Source organism: Nicrophorus vespilloides, unplaced genomic scaffold (genome assembly GCF_001412225.1).
Source record: "Nicrophorus vespilloides isolate i.1.1-1 unplaced genomic scaffold, Nicve_v1.0, whole genome shotgun sequence".
Lineage (NCBI taxonomy): Eukaryota > Metazoa > Arthropoda > Insecta > Coleoptera > Silphidae > Nicrophorus > Nicrophorus vespilloides.
The window spans coordinates 1-16,550 of record NW_017095914.1 but is presented as its reverse complement, the minus strand read 5'-3'; the positions used below and the strand labels follow the sequence as shown (position 1 = coordinate 16,550).

At 40.7% G+C, this 16,550-nt stretch overlaps 3 protein-coding genes across 4 annotated transcripts in view; 2 read left to right on the top strand and 1 right to left on the bottom strand.

The window, feature by feature from the left end:
- Positions 1 to 1,924, top strand: part of LOC108568682 (fasciclin-3) — an 8,094-nt gene extending 6,170 nt beyond the window's left edge. For both annotated transcript variants that reach the window (XM_017929904.1, XM_017929895.1), the window contains 2 exons: positions 864 to 894; positions 1,440 to 1,924. In XM_017929904.1, coding sequence (XP_017785393.1) covers positions 864 to 894; positions 1,440 to 1,767 — 359 coding nt within the window. In that variant the 3' untranslated portion in view covers positions 1,768 to 1,924. The remainder of the gene's footprint in view (positions 1 to 863; positions 895 to 1,439) is intronic.
- Positions 1,925 to 2,416: 492 nt separating this feature from the next.
- On the bottom strand, positions 2,417 to 9,024 carry LOC108568673. Its single transcript, XM_017929882.1, has 10 exons — positions 9,020 to 9,024; positions 8,343 to 8,962; positions 8,016 to 8,285; positions 7,447 to 7,962; positions 6,539 to 7,398; positions 6,272 to 6,481; positions 6,083 to 6,218; positions 3,664 to 6,027; positions 3,283 to 3,605; positions 2,417 to 3,221 (listed from the first exon to the last, which is right to left on the bottom strand). The coding sequence occupies exons 1-10, from the start codon at positions 9,022 to 9,024 to the stop codon at positions 2,448 to 2,450; spliced, it is 6,078 nt and encodes a 2,025-aa protein (XP_017785371.1). The 3' UTR covers positions 2,417 to 2,447.
- Positions 9,025 to 9,192: 168 nt separating this feature from the next.
- Positions 9,193 to 15,717, top strand: LOC108568662. The gene is made up of 10 exons (XM_017929871.1): positions 9,193 to 9,233; positions 9,298 to 9,375; positions 9,425 to 9,960; positions 10,019 to 10,170; positions 10,286 to 10,517; positions 10,573 to 10,800; positions 10,854 to 12,196; positions 12,249 to 12,497; positions 12,554 to 14,525; positions 14,585 to 15,717. Exons 1-10 carry the CDS (start codon positions 9,193 to 9,195, stop codon positions 15,715 to 15,717), a joined length of 5,964 nt encoding a protein of 1,987 aa, XP_017785360.1.
- The last annotated feature ends 833 nt before the right edge of the window (positions 15,718 to 16,550 follow it).

Sequence of the window (16,550 nt, the reverse complement as noted above, 5' to 3'; positions counted from 1 at the left end):
TTTTTTTTAATTTATATATAATCGAACCAAACGATTCACGACTCGGTAACATTTTTTTCCTTCGACTTTAGAATAAGTTCGTCATCGCAAATACTGCCATAAGCGAAGGAAACAACAAACAAACATAAACAAAACAAACAAAAAATCAAACATATATTTATTATAATAATAATAATAATTAATCAATTTAACAACAAAAAAAATGCACACTTAAACTTGCTCAAATTTCGCCAATTTTCACGTACATAAATAACAATACACAAGACATTCTATTTACATATATTTTTAAGTTTCTTTCTTCCTCTCTCTCAGATTGTTTTTTTTTGTAATCACTTGATTTATGTAACACGTGTCTTTTTTTTAATGCTCTTCTAATGTTTTCTTGTATTCGCTTTGTTTTGCGAAGAAAAAACTGGAAATTGTAGCTAGAATTAATAAAAAAAAATATAATAAGTACGCACTTGAAAGACGATATTTCGAACGTACTTAAATAATGAAGTTTATATATTAAAAAAAAATATATATATATGCAGAACTTATAAATTAATTTGGTTGGAAGAAGCATAAGTATAAATTGAAACGGAAACAAGAACAAGAAGAAAATAAAATTCTATTAGGATATAAGTTTTGAACATATTATATAATTATAATGAAATTGTTTTATATTATAAATATATAAATATATATATAAATATGGATATATTAATTTTAAGGAGATGACGAAAAGATTAAATAAATGTCTTATTATTATTATTACATACTTACCTTTATTTCTACTCTGCTCAAATTTCAATTTCTCGTTTTTTTTTCTTTATAATTTTACATTTTTATTAATATTATCTTAATTTTTGTTTTTTTTCCAGGATCTTCCGAGGCGAGAAACGTGGCCGAGTCGTGAGTATCTATTAAATTATTATTGTCTGATTCTCTATAAATTCATGCATTCATAGTACACAGGTTTATAAAGATTGTCCCAAAATTAACGCAAGATTTTAATTAAATAGAAAACAGAGTTTTTAGTCTGCTCAAATGGCGGCAAATTCAAATCTTGCGTTAATTTTGGGACACCCTTTATAAACAATATCGCGATTAGTAAACTGAATAGAGTTTTACAATTGTTAATAGTCAAAACTTGTCAAATACTACGAGAAAATAATGCATTATACTCTTACAAATTATTTGTGAATATACTGAAAACGTGAAAAAAAAATAATGGTGCAGTTTATGAAATGTGTTTAAGAAAAGCTTTTAACGTTGTAATTGAATGCCAGGACGAAGCGAATTTTATTGCTCTTGGGACTTTTGCAATTATCGTTTTCATTTGCGTTTGCGACGTAAGAAGGATAATGAAGTGAAAACAATTATAATTTCGCTTTTATATTCGATTTGATTATAAAAAGACAAATATATTTATAGATGTTTAATTGATTGTTTCGCAGGAGCGACACGGAGAGTGCGGACGCTCGTCCAAAGGAGAAGAGAAACATCCTGAAACTGTCCAAGCAGAAGCTGAACATCTTCAAGAAGAACGATAAAGTTGGACAGGAGATTGCGGAAGAGGCAAGGAAGATGGAGACGGATGAGGTTAAGATACCTTTGGATGAGTGCAAGGACGAGAAGGATGGAATTGTGTACGCCGAGCTGGATTTGGTGAGTCAGAATTTGAGGCCGGTGGTGAGGAACGACGACGATAAAACAGAGTACGCGGAGATCGTCTACACCCCGTCGGAGGATAAAGACAAGAAGGAGGAGAAGAGCACCGGATGAACAACATCATCATTCTCACACTCTATATTTTATACTTTTCGTGATGGTCTAACTACTCTAACAAATTTATTAATCTTAACATAGTTTTCATTCCAAAATTGAGGCCTTTGAAGGACTTTAATCGTCGCAATTTAATAACTATTACTTACTAACAAAATCTAAAGAAATAAATATTTTTTATCGTAAAAATCTATCAGAGAGCGCGCGCTTCAAAGGAAACCTTAGGAGAAGAAAGTAAAGTAAGAAATAATACTTGTTTGTACCTTGAAGGCATGTCTGAAATTAGAAAGCCATCACGTCTTTTACTATTATTATTATTATATTTTTTTATATAAATATTATATATATATGTTTAATTGTAACGATTTTATCTCAAAATGTACAAATGTACGATATTTTTGTTCTCTTTTTTTTTTAATTAATTATAAATAATGTTATTTATATATATTGTAGTTTGGCAAATTGGATGTTGTTCATTTTATGCACAAAGTGCCTTCTATTTCGAGTACATCGTCCACTAGCACCTAAGCATATTTTATTATTATTATGAAGATTTGTTTCTTAAGTTAAGTTTATATTTTCCATTAGTGTGTTTGTACTTAAATGTATGTTTATTAAAGAAAATAAAAAAGTAAAAAGAAACGCAATGTTTAAATTAACAGGACAATTAGTTAGTTACTTCACTTTCCTCCGTAGTGGCCGTACAGATACTTGTCGCATTTATTAGACTCGAGGATGGGGCGGATTGCGTCCCCTTGAGTAGCCCCAAAACGTACCTTCTCGATCTCCTTGATGGCTACCACTATTATGTGGAAGACTTCGTTGCTCAAGTTGCACACGCTTAGGTTACTGATCAGCTGATCTATAGCTGTTGATAGGTTGGTGAACCTGAGGACTGCTGCGGTCCCCTGTTCGCATCTGCACCCAGACAAATCCATATCGGTGGGATCGAAGAGGTAGAAATGCCCATCTCGGAGGAACAACGAAACGGCAGTCTTCTCCACCAGCACGATGCAAAAGTTCTTCAAGTTGAAGCACGCCTGAAGAGCCTCGTTCAGCAGACGCACGTTGAATTTAGCGGTCAAGACTGGAGCTCCCACCGAAATCTTCACTTTGATATCCTTGATCAAGACATCCCGGATGAGCGTCTCCAAACGCAGCTTCTTATCCTTAGGGTTGTATATGATGTAGCTGTCCTTGTACAGTTGGTCACCCACATCCAACACCATATCGATGATCTTACAATTCCAATTGGCCAACGGAATGACCTTATCCATAACGTAAGAGACGATGCAATTGGGAACGTCCTGATTCCCTCTCGAGCTTTGGCTGTACAACTGCCAGTTCTGACTTTTGCTTCCCCTCAATATATCAATTTCCGTGTGGGGTATCGCATAATACTCCAATTTACCCAGCTTATCGTTCCTCATCCGCTCGCAAGATGAGTCCGGCTTCTGCAATTCCCATACACAAATAAGAAAACTAAAGATATAATAATAATAATAAAACCAATACTCTTGGAAGGCCATATTTCTTCGTCTTCTTCCTCTTGCCATCTCTCTCGATGACGATTTCCACCGGCGTGATGAGGAATTGACCGTCCCGATCCGCGTCCAGCAGAGAAATGATGTGATCGGTCATGGCTTTCGGTTCCACGAATTTGATGACACACGCAGCGCCATCCTCGGGCCACGGTTGTCCCGTGGGACCCCTCGGATTCGGATCGAACATGTAGATGTAATTGTAATTCGACTCATCCTCCATCTCCCAAATAGCCACAGTCAGGAAGTCCGTCTCAATCACGCCGTAACTGTTCTCCTCGAAGAACCTCTCGACTCCTGCAAATCGAATATATTAAGATCCGACTAAACTGTAAATGCGATTCAGAATAAATACCGGCGCGCAGGTTCAGGATGGTCGGATCTTTAATGTCGATGATGCCTCGCTGCTCCGTGTGCCGCCTCTCGCAGTTCACTTTGATCTTGCCAATTTTGAAGTCGTTCGGAGCCATCGCGATCGTCATCTTCTCCTCCCATGGATTGAAATCCAAGTCGCACCTGTCCAGAGCGTTTCCGTAGATCGAGTCGCCTATGCAGATGATCTCGTCTATGATTGGTCTCGTCCAATACTCGCAGTTATGGACCAAGGTCATCGCCAAAGAAACGAGTGCAATGGGAGCGCATTGCGCGTTCGTTCCACGTCCAAATATATGATGATCTTGATGAATGCCACCTCGTATCATGAAAATACCTGGCCTCAAATTAATATATCCCGTCAAAGTCGCCGGTCTTTCTATCCTCATCTCCTCCCTCGCCGGCTTCGCGCAATTATCCACCACGAATGATACCTTGTGCAATCCAAAAAAGTTCTTGCCGATCCTAGGCATTCCTCGGACGAAGCACTTAGCGAGAACCTCCAAACTCCTGAAACGCAAAACACACGCCACTCCATTCTCAGAAGCATTCCCTCTGGGTCCCTTCTGTTGAGGGTAGAACAGAAAGTAAAAGTTTCTGGTGCGCCAAACCGCAGCACTAGTTTCCTTCGCCTCCAAAACCGCAAACTGATTATCGACATCCTCATAAAAGATCTCCAAAGCCTTCTGCACGTCCACTTCTTCGTCCACGTTCTTCGCATGAACCTCTCCAGTGCAAAAGTTCTGCTCCACGTGCGCCGTAATCTTCTCATCCCCAATGCAAAACCTTTTAGGCAACATTGCAATATCATAAATATCTTTACGAGCAACCTCTTCGATTTCCGTCTCTGTTAAAGGCACGTCCGGTACCTTCGCTAATTCCGATTTTCTCAACTTCTTGGTAACAGTATAGAGACGATCCCCGTACTTCAGGATTGAATCGACAGTGCGATAATTGAAATTGGGAAGCGCATAAATGTAAGCGTACGCTAGAGCAATTAAGCAATTCGCCGCAAACTGATTTCCACGATTTCCCTCTGGAAATAGTTCATTCTTCTGATGTATGGTTCCACGTAGAATCCACTGACCTCTGTCGATCTCCTTGAAGTCGTGCCAATCGCCACTAATACCGTCCTCCTTTGGCCCGAACGCCGGATCGTAAACGTCCTTAACCTCCGGTTCATTAGTGATGACCACTTTGGTAAGAACGTAATTCAAATCGCGTTCCTTCATAGGTAAATTACTGAAGAGATGTTTCAGCAGACAACGGATTTTGGTGAACCACATCACATATCCTTTACCCTCTTTTTCGGCCATCTCCAACCAGTACTCGGGTGGATGTTTGAAACGTATCTTTATTTCCTCCTCTTCTTGAATCTCAGCCAATTCTTTCCACTCGTTCTCCAAATACTTGATTATATCTTGATCGTACGTTTGTTTAGTATCTTCGCCTTCACCTTCCTGTTCTTCTTCCTCTTCCTCCATACCCCACAGCTCTTCCTCGCCGAATTCCGAAATCTCCTCCTCGGATTGCTCTTCCGGTGTAACTATGATACTCCAATCGGCTTTACCGTAAACATCTCCGTGAGTATCTCTAGCTTTAGGATCAAAGACATAATACAACCCAGCATTCTTCCAGATAACCACGTCGTATTGTCCGGTATGCAAAATGAGCTCGCAAAATTCACCCTCCTCTTCTAGAGCGGCCTTAATGCTAGCCTTAAACTGTTCGCCTTTCATCACAGGTGCTTCATCGACGAACCTAAACTCTAGCGAAATTTTATTCACACCAATCTTGAAATTATCCGCGCAATTTGCTATAGTAATATCATCGTTATCATCCGCATCCTCCTCTTCCTGCAAGTTACGCCTCGCTTGAGATTTGTAGTATCGATGCATTGACGATTCATACAATCCGGTGCCAACGGTAAAGATATCATCCAACATCTCCACATCCCAAGTCGCAGGATTGAATAACCTAGCCATAGCAGCTGCCGCCACCAGATTGGGAATGGTGTGTTTGTTCGCACCAATTCCGAACATCACATCGCCTTCATGCACTTTGGCCCTCAAGATCGCCCTCTTCTTCGTTAGCTGCGTATAATTGTATAAAGGCCTCATCACCCCGAACCTAGATCTCGGATCAGTCTCCAACTCTTCCTCCTCCTCCTCGTCAACGTAATCATCCTCATCCCAAGGAGCATCCTTAGGCGGAGGATCGAAAGTTTCCACATCCAGTCTACTCAAATTGTAAAGAGCGTGCACTTTAGAAGGCGCCAGATTACCCATCAAGCATTCAGCCAACTTTTCCGTTGTTGATATTCTCTGAATACAAGCTTTTCCATGATCTGCAACGAACGATATATTAAAAGAAAATCAAAGATAATTAAATTAATAATTAACGAGTATGGAATCCTTGTCGATTGCGATCATGAGAATCAAAGTAAAAGAACGTATCGCCTTTACGCCAAAGAGCGACGCTAATTCCACGGCACGTGAAGATACCGAAATCGTTGTCTTTGAAGAATTCCGCTAAACCCTGAATTATTAACTGAATTATTGATAAATTATCAAATAATAACTAGAGCAGACCTTTTGCAAATTAACGCAGACTTTGCAAGATTCTGACCAGGAAATGTAGCCATTCATGAGGCACTCTGCAATGTCCAAGCAAACCAACTTTTCGTCAACCATAAACTCGGTGAGCAGTTCTACTACTAGCAGCATTGGTTCCTTAAACTTTTCCTTCTTTTTCAAAGCTTCTATGCATTCTGTGTAATAAGCATCGCCTTTCGTTATGACCTAAAAGAAGAAAAAAAAACATAATACGAAATTACTCAAAATTAGTTACAAACTTACATCATCGATTGTATTTGAAGTCCACTCGGCTATAGGTACTAAATGCGCGTAAACTATAGCCATGGCAGCAGTTGCCGTGCACTGAGTGTTCCTTGAAGTCCTATTGAACCGTCTATCAGCTTGACTGAAGTTACCACGAAGCAGCCACCTATCCACGTCGATAGCAACAAAGTTCCTCCAGTCTTCAGGCAACACCTGATACTTGTTAATCTCAACAGTGGAGAGAATGAATTGATCGCGCCTCTGCAGCCTATCCACGTTCTTAACATAATGCGCCACCAAATCTTTCAAATCCTTGAACCACATCACGCACGCTACCCCCGAAATAAAGTCCACAGCTTCAAAAATCGATCCGACCCTAATTTCTTTGATAATCTTATTCCCATTCGGATCTCTCTCCACGGGATCAAATAGATAATACTTATTCCCTTCCTTCCAGATACCCAACACCAAAGGCCCATTAACAATGACAGTATCATAATCACTCAGTACTTCCCTCAACGCAGGTAAAAGATCCAAAACGGAATCATCCAAACTACTCAACCTTCCCACCGCTCCGTACTGTGTAATAACAACGCTGTACGCGTTCTCGTTTACATCAATTTTTTTGATGACGTTCTTCGTCGTCACTGGCGGATTCAACGGTTTCAACTTCTTCAAAGTTTCAACGCAAATCCTGAAACCCAATTTCAGGATGCTGTTTACAATCTTCGTGGTCCATTCGCAGCTCCTGTGCTCCCTCAGCATCGTCAGAGCGGCCAAAGCATTAGGTAAATCCAATTTTCCTCTGCATATCTCAAATTCATCCTCATCCTGATGCAAATCCGCCATCAAAATCCCAATTATGTGAGGCTCCACATCTATAAAAAAATATTATTTAAAAAATAAAGCAAACTAAATAGTCGTACATGTGTAGAAGGTTAGATCATCAGCAATCGGTTTATCCACAAGCTTCTTTTTCTTGGTCTTTGGGAGGACTATCTGAGATTCTGTCAACGGGCCAAACTCTGGATTCCTCAAGTTTTTAATTCTATACGCGGAATCTACTGGTAGGTGACCGGGTAAATTCTTGGATTTAGCTATTTTTTCCTTATGCTCTTCCTGTAATTTAGTCTGGGATTCTGTTAAAGGTCCATGCATCTCCTCGTGCATCTTGGCTTGGGATTCGGTCATGGGTCCTATAGCGTTCGGATCGACTTCGTTTTTTTTCTTCTTCTTCGATACTTTAGCATCTTTAGGCTTCTCTTCGAGTGGACTTCCGGGTTTCGGAGACTCAGCTTTAGGTGACTCGGTATGTTTGGGAGCATCCGGTGGAGTGGAAGGTTTTCCTTCGTCTGCATCGTCCTCGTCGAAATCGTATTCCGATTCATCGCTGGGCAATTCTTCAGGAGGTTCCGGTTCAGGTTCCGGCGGTAGTGGTTCCTCTATTAAATGATTGGATTAAAGATCAATTAAATCATTACTAAAAAAAACAAACCTTTCTTGGAAAGTACAGGATCGAGTATTTCCAAATTGGCATCTTCAAGACACTGCGGATAATTGGTGTTGATGTTGATCAATCTTTCAATGGAGATCGGGCAAATATCGAAGTTAATGTTAACTGTGGGCAAGTTCATCTCCAAGATTTGCACCAGACGATCGGTGTGCGGGAATCTGATCAAGAAACTTGTACCTTGACCAGGCAAACCTTTCCATGGTAAACATTTAATGTCGTGCTCGGTGGGATCAAACAGATAGAATCCCTTTTCTGGAATAGTTACATTATAAATATATAATATTCACAAATTTGATTTAAAAATATTACCGTATTTCCAAATCGCAAAATATCTTTCACCGACGCAGACCACTCCGGCCTCGTTTTTCTCAAAGAACTCCTGTATAACATGCTTCAAGGTTTCGTTTTCCTTCTCCTTGAGATCCACCTGCACCCAACCCTTATACCTTTTACCTTTAAAGTCTATGGTAATCTTGTGCTCGTAAATGTACAGATCTCGATTGAGGTCACAAATATGCAACAGTTTCTTGCATTTGTGGAACTTCTTGCTCTCCGCGAAATATCGATCACCCACGTTAAGAATCTCGTCCAAAGTGTAAGCGTCCCAGTGAGGACATTTGGAGATCTTCGAGAATAGAATAGCTATAACACAGTTGGCCGGTCCTTGAAGACCATTGGTAGTGTACAGAAATTTGCAATGCGTCTGCCCATAATGTCCGTACAAGACTCCGCATCCAGCTATGAGCCTGTACGCGTGCCAAATCTTCTTCAGATTGGAAACGTCCAACTTCAACGTAAGTTCTGGAGGTTTCACCCATTTGGGCTTTCGCTTCTTCCTCTTCCTCTGATCAGGTGGAATCCATGTCTTCGTTGTTAAAGGCGGATACACAATTTCCACCTTTGGCCTCTGCTTCTTCTTCCTCCTAATTCTGCAAACAAAAACAAATCAATAAATGTAGCAAAACAAAAAAAAACCTAAATCTTACGCCATAATAAATTAACTAAAATTTAGGTTTCACCGAAGAATTTTGAAGTGTAATTTGACTGTTTTTTGTTTTTCCACGGGCAAAGCGATGCGGCTTTAATTGATTTCAATGTGTCAAAATTTCGAGCGCATCAAAATTTCTCGTTTGAAGCAAATTTATTTTCAGCGAAGAAAATGGGTACCCAGAAGAAGATCACGAACGCTTTCGACATCGCGTAACTGAAATTCATTCAATTTTTGTATTGGTTTCGCTTAATTTCGTTTTGGTGATGATTGCAGGAATACTTTCGATGAGCAGACAGGAATTCAGGAGACGTTCAAGACCAAGTACTCGTTCACCGAATTGGATAAAGCCAGGTAAAGTAATGATTATGTGTCAAGTGTGTGATCTGTTGAGTTGTACTAGTGAGGAGCACGTGTGCGAGTTGAAAGATGATCCGGTTTTACCTCATAATCGTGATGCTAACAAGAGGTTGAAGATAAAGGTTGTTGAGCCGCCCATGAAGGTGGAGCTGATCGAACCTTCGGTCAGCACTCGGCTGCAATATGGGTTGCCGTACCTTGGAGCTCCCGGGACTAAGTACTACCCTCCGCATCTGCCCGGATTCAGGAAGATGAAGGTGGAACGGGAGAGAAAACTGTTGGAGGATAAGAACTTCTGTCATTACGGGGTGGTCAAGGTTCCGAGTCCAACCATATTATCCTCGATTACGGAAAAGGTGGAGTTCACGTCGCCGGAAGTGAGCAGGGCCAAGGTGGTTCCAGAGAGACCTTCGTTTGTTTCACCTAGTGCCACCTATCCGCCTCCTCAGACCGATTCGATTTTGGCAGCTCACAAGCCGAAGAGCGGCGTTTTCATCAACGAAGAGAAAGAGGGAAGCGACGACGAAGATGGAGAAGTCAAAAAGAAGAAGAAAAAGAAGCTGGCAGAGCAGGAACAGCGTATTTATGAATTAATATAGTTGATGATTTAATGAGGGAAATAATAGATAATTTGTAGAGTTGATCCAAGAGCAGATCATGATCGAGGAAGAGATGAACTGGTTCCAAAGTCATGGAGAAGGTTACGTTCCGAGCATCCTCATGGAAAACAAAAGCACTCACATGTCTGATAACGTTATTTTGGGAAAATACGGAGAGATCATCTCTAACGTAAGTTTTGCTTTAATATTGAAACGTAAGATGGCGCTCCTTGCAACGTTGCCACTTGTTTATTATAATTCTTCTTAAAGAATAAAATATTAAAACTATGATATAATTGCCATAGGCATCATCGGCAACTTCAGTAAATGATAAAGATCTCCTGCACTTTGACGATGTGAGCTGGTGCGACCTACCTGTAACTAGTAGATTGGTGCAAACTATTAGGGACGCGCATTTGGAGAAGGCGGCGAAGAAGTTCAAGAAAGGGTCTCTGGAGAATCATTCCTTTACTAAAATCAAGCAACGCACCGTGGATGATTTCAGCTACAAGGCGACCATAGGGACTCTGCATCAAGGTTACTATTTACTTTAAGTTACATTGAAAAATGTTCATTTAACTAAATCTTGTAGCCGATATCAGCTTCTTGAAGATTAGCAGAGATAATCAGGGTATTTGCATGCCGGTAGCAGCTTTCTGCTACTCGCAACTCTTTCGACCGAAGCTGTGGAACTCAAGAAACGTCGATGAAGTGGTCGAATTGGGAAACAATTTGTTCTTGGAAAGTATAGGAGAGCTGCACATGGGGAAAGATAAAAAGAGAATCAGTGTAGAAGAAATCCAGAAATACATGATTATCCGTAATGATTGCCATCTTCGAATTCGGCATTTGATTTAACTCGTTTTGCTTTAGGTGATAAAAAGATTAAATATGAAATCTTGGATCCTGAGATCAAAGGATTGGTTCGTTCAATGGATAAGAAGATTTATAATTTAACCCGTGGATTGACCATATTCTTCCTGAAATTCGACGCTTGTATTCTGCGTACGGAGCATTCGGATTGCTTGATTTGGAGGAGGAGAAAGAGCTTTTACTTTTTTGATGGTAAAGCTCGAAAAGCGAATTTATATGAAGATCCTAACGGTAAAGCGGTTTTGGCTAATATACCTAAACTTAAGGGTTTAATATCGATGCTGCTGAATCGCACTAAATTGGAGAATTGTCGCTTCAACATCTGTCAGATACGCTTGTTGAAGGTGTGCGATAAAGACGAGAAAGAAATTGTTCCTTACCAGAAAGATCTGCACACTTACGTTATTATCAATGAACGTAAAGCTGTGGTGCAAGGAACCTACGAACTAGGTGATTACTGCTTCGGATTCACAAGGAATAAGCAAGCTTTGGCCATGTCTACAGTGGCCTTGGTGTATTCTCGTTTAACGCCACCTAGTAATTGGCACAAGAAGACTGTCGATAAGATCCTTTTGATCGGCGATCAATTGCATAATCTCTGCATGGAAGTCGAATGTTGCTGTGATCTTTGCTTGGATCATCTTCCGGCCGTTTTCACCGTCGGACCATACATTATCGAAGTACATATCTACACCAATCGCTTTGCAGATTTCATGTTCAAGAAAGGAACGTGCATGTTCCAAGAACATCTCACATCCTTCTTCGAGAAGAACTCCCACGCTATCGTGCAGATCGGTAAATGTTACATCGCCATCTGGAAACAACGCGATATGTTTTACCTCTTCGACCCATACAACCGAAACAAGGAGGGTCTGAAATGCCGCGTCGGCACTGCCATCGTCTCGATGAACAAAGATCTGGAAACGCTGGTGGAAACTGTTCTGATGAACTTCGAGAATCACGAAGCCGTTTTTTATCTGCACGCGCTCAAAGTGTTGAAGATCAACCGAGATCCCGATTACAATAGGATCTTTCCGAAAACGGTGCCGATGCACGAGATCCCCCTCGAGTGCTTCAAGAAGCACAAAGTGAGGAAGAGCAAGAAGAAGGCTATCGAGAAACCTATACATGCGGATTGCAATCAGCACGCTTTGAAGAAGCTCTTGGCTGGGGCGCCTGTGCATTCCAGTATCATAGAAATTGGTTCGAATATTGGGAGTTTGAACAGTTACGTCTTGCAGCCTCTGGAAGCCAAATTGAAATTTTTGCCGAAGATCCAACCAAGGAAATCCGAAGATGAAATCGTAGTTGATCTTGACTCGCCTAGTCTTTCTGATACACAGGTCCTATATTTCAAAAATCTTAATGTTAATAGATTAATATTTTTTTTCTTAGATTGTTCCTCGGAAACCGTCGCCTGACGATGAAGAGGAGATTGATATCGATGATTTGGATGCTTACGCGTTGACTGAAGAGGAGAAGGAGTTGCAAGATACGGGCGAAGGTGAGGGAGACATAGGTCGTTACATTGTACGAGGTTTGGGTGAAGGAGAGGGTGAAGGAGGCAGCGATGATGGTAGCAGATACGCTGTTATGTCTCAAGTTACTTCCGGTGAATTGGATCCTTGTTACACGACCCATTTTGTAAGATCATCGAAGAAATTAAAGGTAAAGAATTAATAAATTAATTTGAATTGCAGATCAACACCGATTTGACGTACTGCTACAAGATACTTCCTGCCCTTGAGTTGCCAATCAAAACTGCGGAAGACCGAGAGATTGTCATCGATGAGGATGATCAGAAAGAGGAGTACGAGAAGCGACGTAATTACGTGCAGATGGGTGATGATTTGCAAATATTGCATGGAAAAACCAACGCAATCAACGTAGCTGGTAGCATAAATATTAATCTTTTGGTACCTTACTGCTGCATCATGGCAAGCGCCTACGCTCTTGAGGTGCCTCTGCATCGTTGGGATTCGAAAACAGTGGATTTCGTTCTTCAAGCTGGTAAAGAACTCTACGGACAATACAAAACTAGCTTCATACGCATCGAGGACTTCAAATTCGAGTTGAAGAAGAACACGCTCTTTGCCACTGTTGATCTGATCTTCAACACGTATATAGGCGATGGACTTTTCGATATATTCTCCGGGTTGAAGGTGCTGGAACAGTTTCTCGAGATGCACGTCTTCAATAAGGAAGACTGCGGTTTCGTAATAATGCCTTACTATGCGTGCGCCGTGTTCTTCAAGAAAAACCTCTTCTATCTGTTTGAGCCTTTCAACTGCAACAGTGATGGAAATGTTATGGAAAATGAAGATCCCGGAAACGCGTGTTTGATGCGATTCAAAGATTTGGATTCGCTCACTACGAAGCTTGTGAATAACTTATCCAAACGGGTGCAAGAGAATGATAAGTCTGAATTGGAGTTCAGGATGTTGACTTTGGCTAAACCTGTGTTTGTTACCACTCCGTTACCAGTGAAATTGAGCGAAGCTGAAACTGAGAAAATTCTAAAGGAAACACAATCACTAGAGTTGAAACGACCTTCGAACTTTGTTGATTTACCAGATGGATCTCAACTGGTTAGGGCTACCAAAAAAGTTGCTGATTTCGGTGCTGAAGTTGAGTATATTGCTCCGTTTATGTGCGCGATGTCTTCGGCAGTTGGTGAAAAGTACGCGCTAAGGACTTGGTCCACGGATGTCCTAGATTTCATCCTCACCGCCGGTCACCAACTATACAAGAAGGCTAAATTCAAGTTCGAGCAGTTGGCCCGATTGGATATACCGAAGGTGTCTTTGGGACACACAGATTATGCGATAGAGGTCGAGTACGTTTTCGACGCTCCGATGAAGGTTTCGGTGATGAAATCCGCTTTAAAAAAGTTGTTGTTAAACGAAAGGGAATGGGCGATCATTATTACCGAGATGTACGCTTGCGCTGCCTTCCAGAGGAACGGTCTGTTCTACCTCTTCGATCCATTCGCTTGCAACGAGTTGGGTTTGGATGATGGCCCGAACGGACACGCCTGTCTTGCCAGGTTCAGGAACATGCACGATCTTTGCATCAGGATTTTCTTCAACAAAAACAAGAGGGAAGTGGTTGAAAAGGTGGAGTACACTAGATTCATCTTGAGCAGATGCAAGGCTTCAAGAGTGTATCCGGATCGGGATAAGACTTTGGCGCGTCTTGAGCGTGAGATTGCCGATGAGATGATGGCTCAGCAGAAGGGAGAAGATGATATTGAAGAGTATAATGGTGAGGAGGAAGGCGAGGATGAAATTAAAAAGGATAAGAAACCCTCTGATGAGGAGGAAGGCGAACCTCAAAATATCATTGGGTATACTTCGAAGGGTTACTATCAGGTGATCGAGGGGACTAAATCTTTGGCGAGTCCGGGTCTTAATCAAGTGGAACTCATGGAGGATCATTTCGTCTGCATAGCGGCTTGTCTCATGGTCATCAACAAACCCATAATCGCTTGGGACACCAAAACAGTTAATAGAGTCTTCGATATTGGTAACAACGTTTACGTCCACGCCGATAACTTGGATGTAGCGAGGAAGAGGACCATCCGAAATATACTAGTCGGAAAGCACTTCTTCGACATCATCATAACCATTATTAAGATTGATGATTACAAGAAGTCCAAGAACTTGGAAATATGTAATGTTAATTGAAAACCGTTTGTTATATTAGTGTAAATTAATTGATTGATTTTTAAGCTTTGAATTACGTGACGAGAAAGAGGAAGTTTTGTATAGTGCAGTTGGAGGAAGGAACTTACGTGATATATTTAGATGAGAACAACGATGGGCCGGTGCATCTCTTTCAATGTTACGGTGCCAATCTGAAAGGACCGGACGATAAGGAGGAGGCAGTGAAGGCCGGATGGATTTACTTTAAGAACATGCGGAAAATGCGAGAATACCTAAAGACGAAAACCGGCATCAACAAGTACACCTTCTACACGTTCCAAGTGATCAACGTGTCCAAAGCTCCGAGAAGTTTGATCATCTCGCAGCAGATACAAGAGTACATAAGATTGAAGGCTGTTAAAGAGGAGAAGTTGGGAAAGCCTTTCCACGAGCGCGAGAGTTGGATGTGCTTGCACACGAATCCTTGGGCAAGGATTTCCGAAGAGACAGCTAGTGGTGAGGCACGAGGCAAAGCTGAAACGAAATGGTTCAACTGGGACGTGGAATACGCCAACGATTTATATTCTTTGACTGGAAGTTTGCATCAATCTGCAAGGCTATTCAAAGTGCAAAATCGCGGTAAACAGACTTTAGCTAATGTCGTCACTGCTATTGGGATGACCGGAATCTACGATCTTAGAGAATGGAACAGTTCAGTTGTGGACAACATCTTGCGTTATGGTGATGCGTACTTCTCTGAATGCATCAAGGATATAGCGGATAAGAACTACGAATTGTCTATGGATGATCTAATAGAAGCTTGCTCCATTTATCCGTTCAATTTCAAGATCCACTATCAACCTGTGGTGGAAGGAACGATGTTCTTGGATCACCCACGCAAATTCAATTTGTACAAAGCTTTGCGCTACTTCTTCGAGGCTTTCTATTATAGAGCTGGTGTGATTTGCGCCATTCGAAATAAGGTGCGAAGGATAGTTGCGTTCGCGAAGAGGAGGGAAAACGAGTACTACATGTTCGATTCGCAAGCTTTCGGGCCTCCCATGTTTTGGGAACGCAAGGGCTCCGCGTACATCCTGCGTTGCACCACCTTGGCGAGGCTCGTCCACATTTTGGTTTTAACCCTTCGAGGAGGAGACTTCTTCATCTACGAGGTCATCGCGGACAACTTCAAGGCCATCGAAGACGACGGAGATAAGTAGAGATTATTTTTTTTTTCTTGTAAATTAATTTCCACGTCTATTTTAATTATTTGGAAATTGTTATTACTTAAATTATAAAGAAAAACGTGTCCAGTTCAATTCGTTGATTCATTGATTTGTGTGTTGTTGCGGCCTTTGCAGATATTTATCTCTCACATCAATTATCGCCCGTCTGCTATTAATATTGCATTTAATTGCATTTGCAAATTGCTAGTCATATAGGCGTGTCCGGCGCGATCTTTGAATATTTTGCGATAAGGAAAAATTTCCTTAAACTTCTCAGACGCGATGAATGAGTTTCATTGAAGCCTCAATCCGTTTATTACGATTATCACTTGGGATATTATTTATAGAAAGTGTAACAAAATTGTATGGAAAGAAAGAAATTTCTTAACTTTATACAATTTCTTACTTAATCTGTAGATGTACATGCAGCTGAGATTTATTAACCTTGAAATTGTGTTTTTTTTTAAATTTTTCTTCGGAAAAAAATAGAAATCGTTGACACCAATTCATATTTGGGTCGTTTGCGCGGGAAAATTGGGGCACGCGGCGTAATCCGAACTGAAAACGTGACCGGAATTAATCTCTGCTTATTGCCCAAACTGTTTCACTTAGGTTTTCAAATTAGTTTGTAGACTGTACATCAATTGAATTAATAACCAAATTCTCAAGGTCATTTCGTTTATCTACGATAATTAATAAACTAGGATAACAATTTACTAAAAATAAGCTTTCATAACTTGATTTAAACAACTAATTAAATTAAGATATTTATATAGTTTATATAGTTTATATAGTTTATATAGTTTATATAGTTTATATAGTTTATA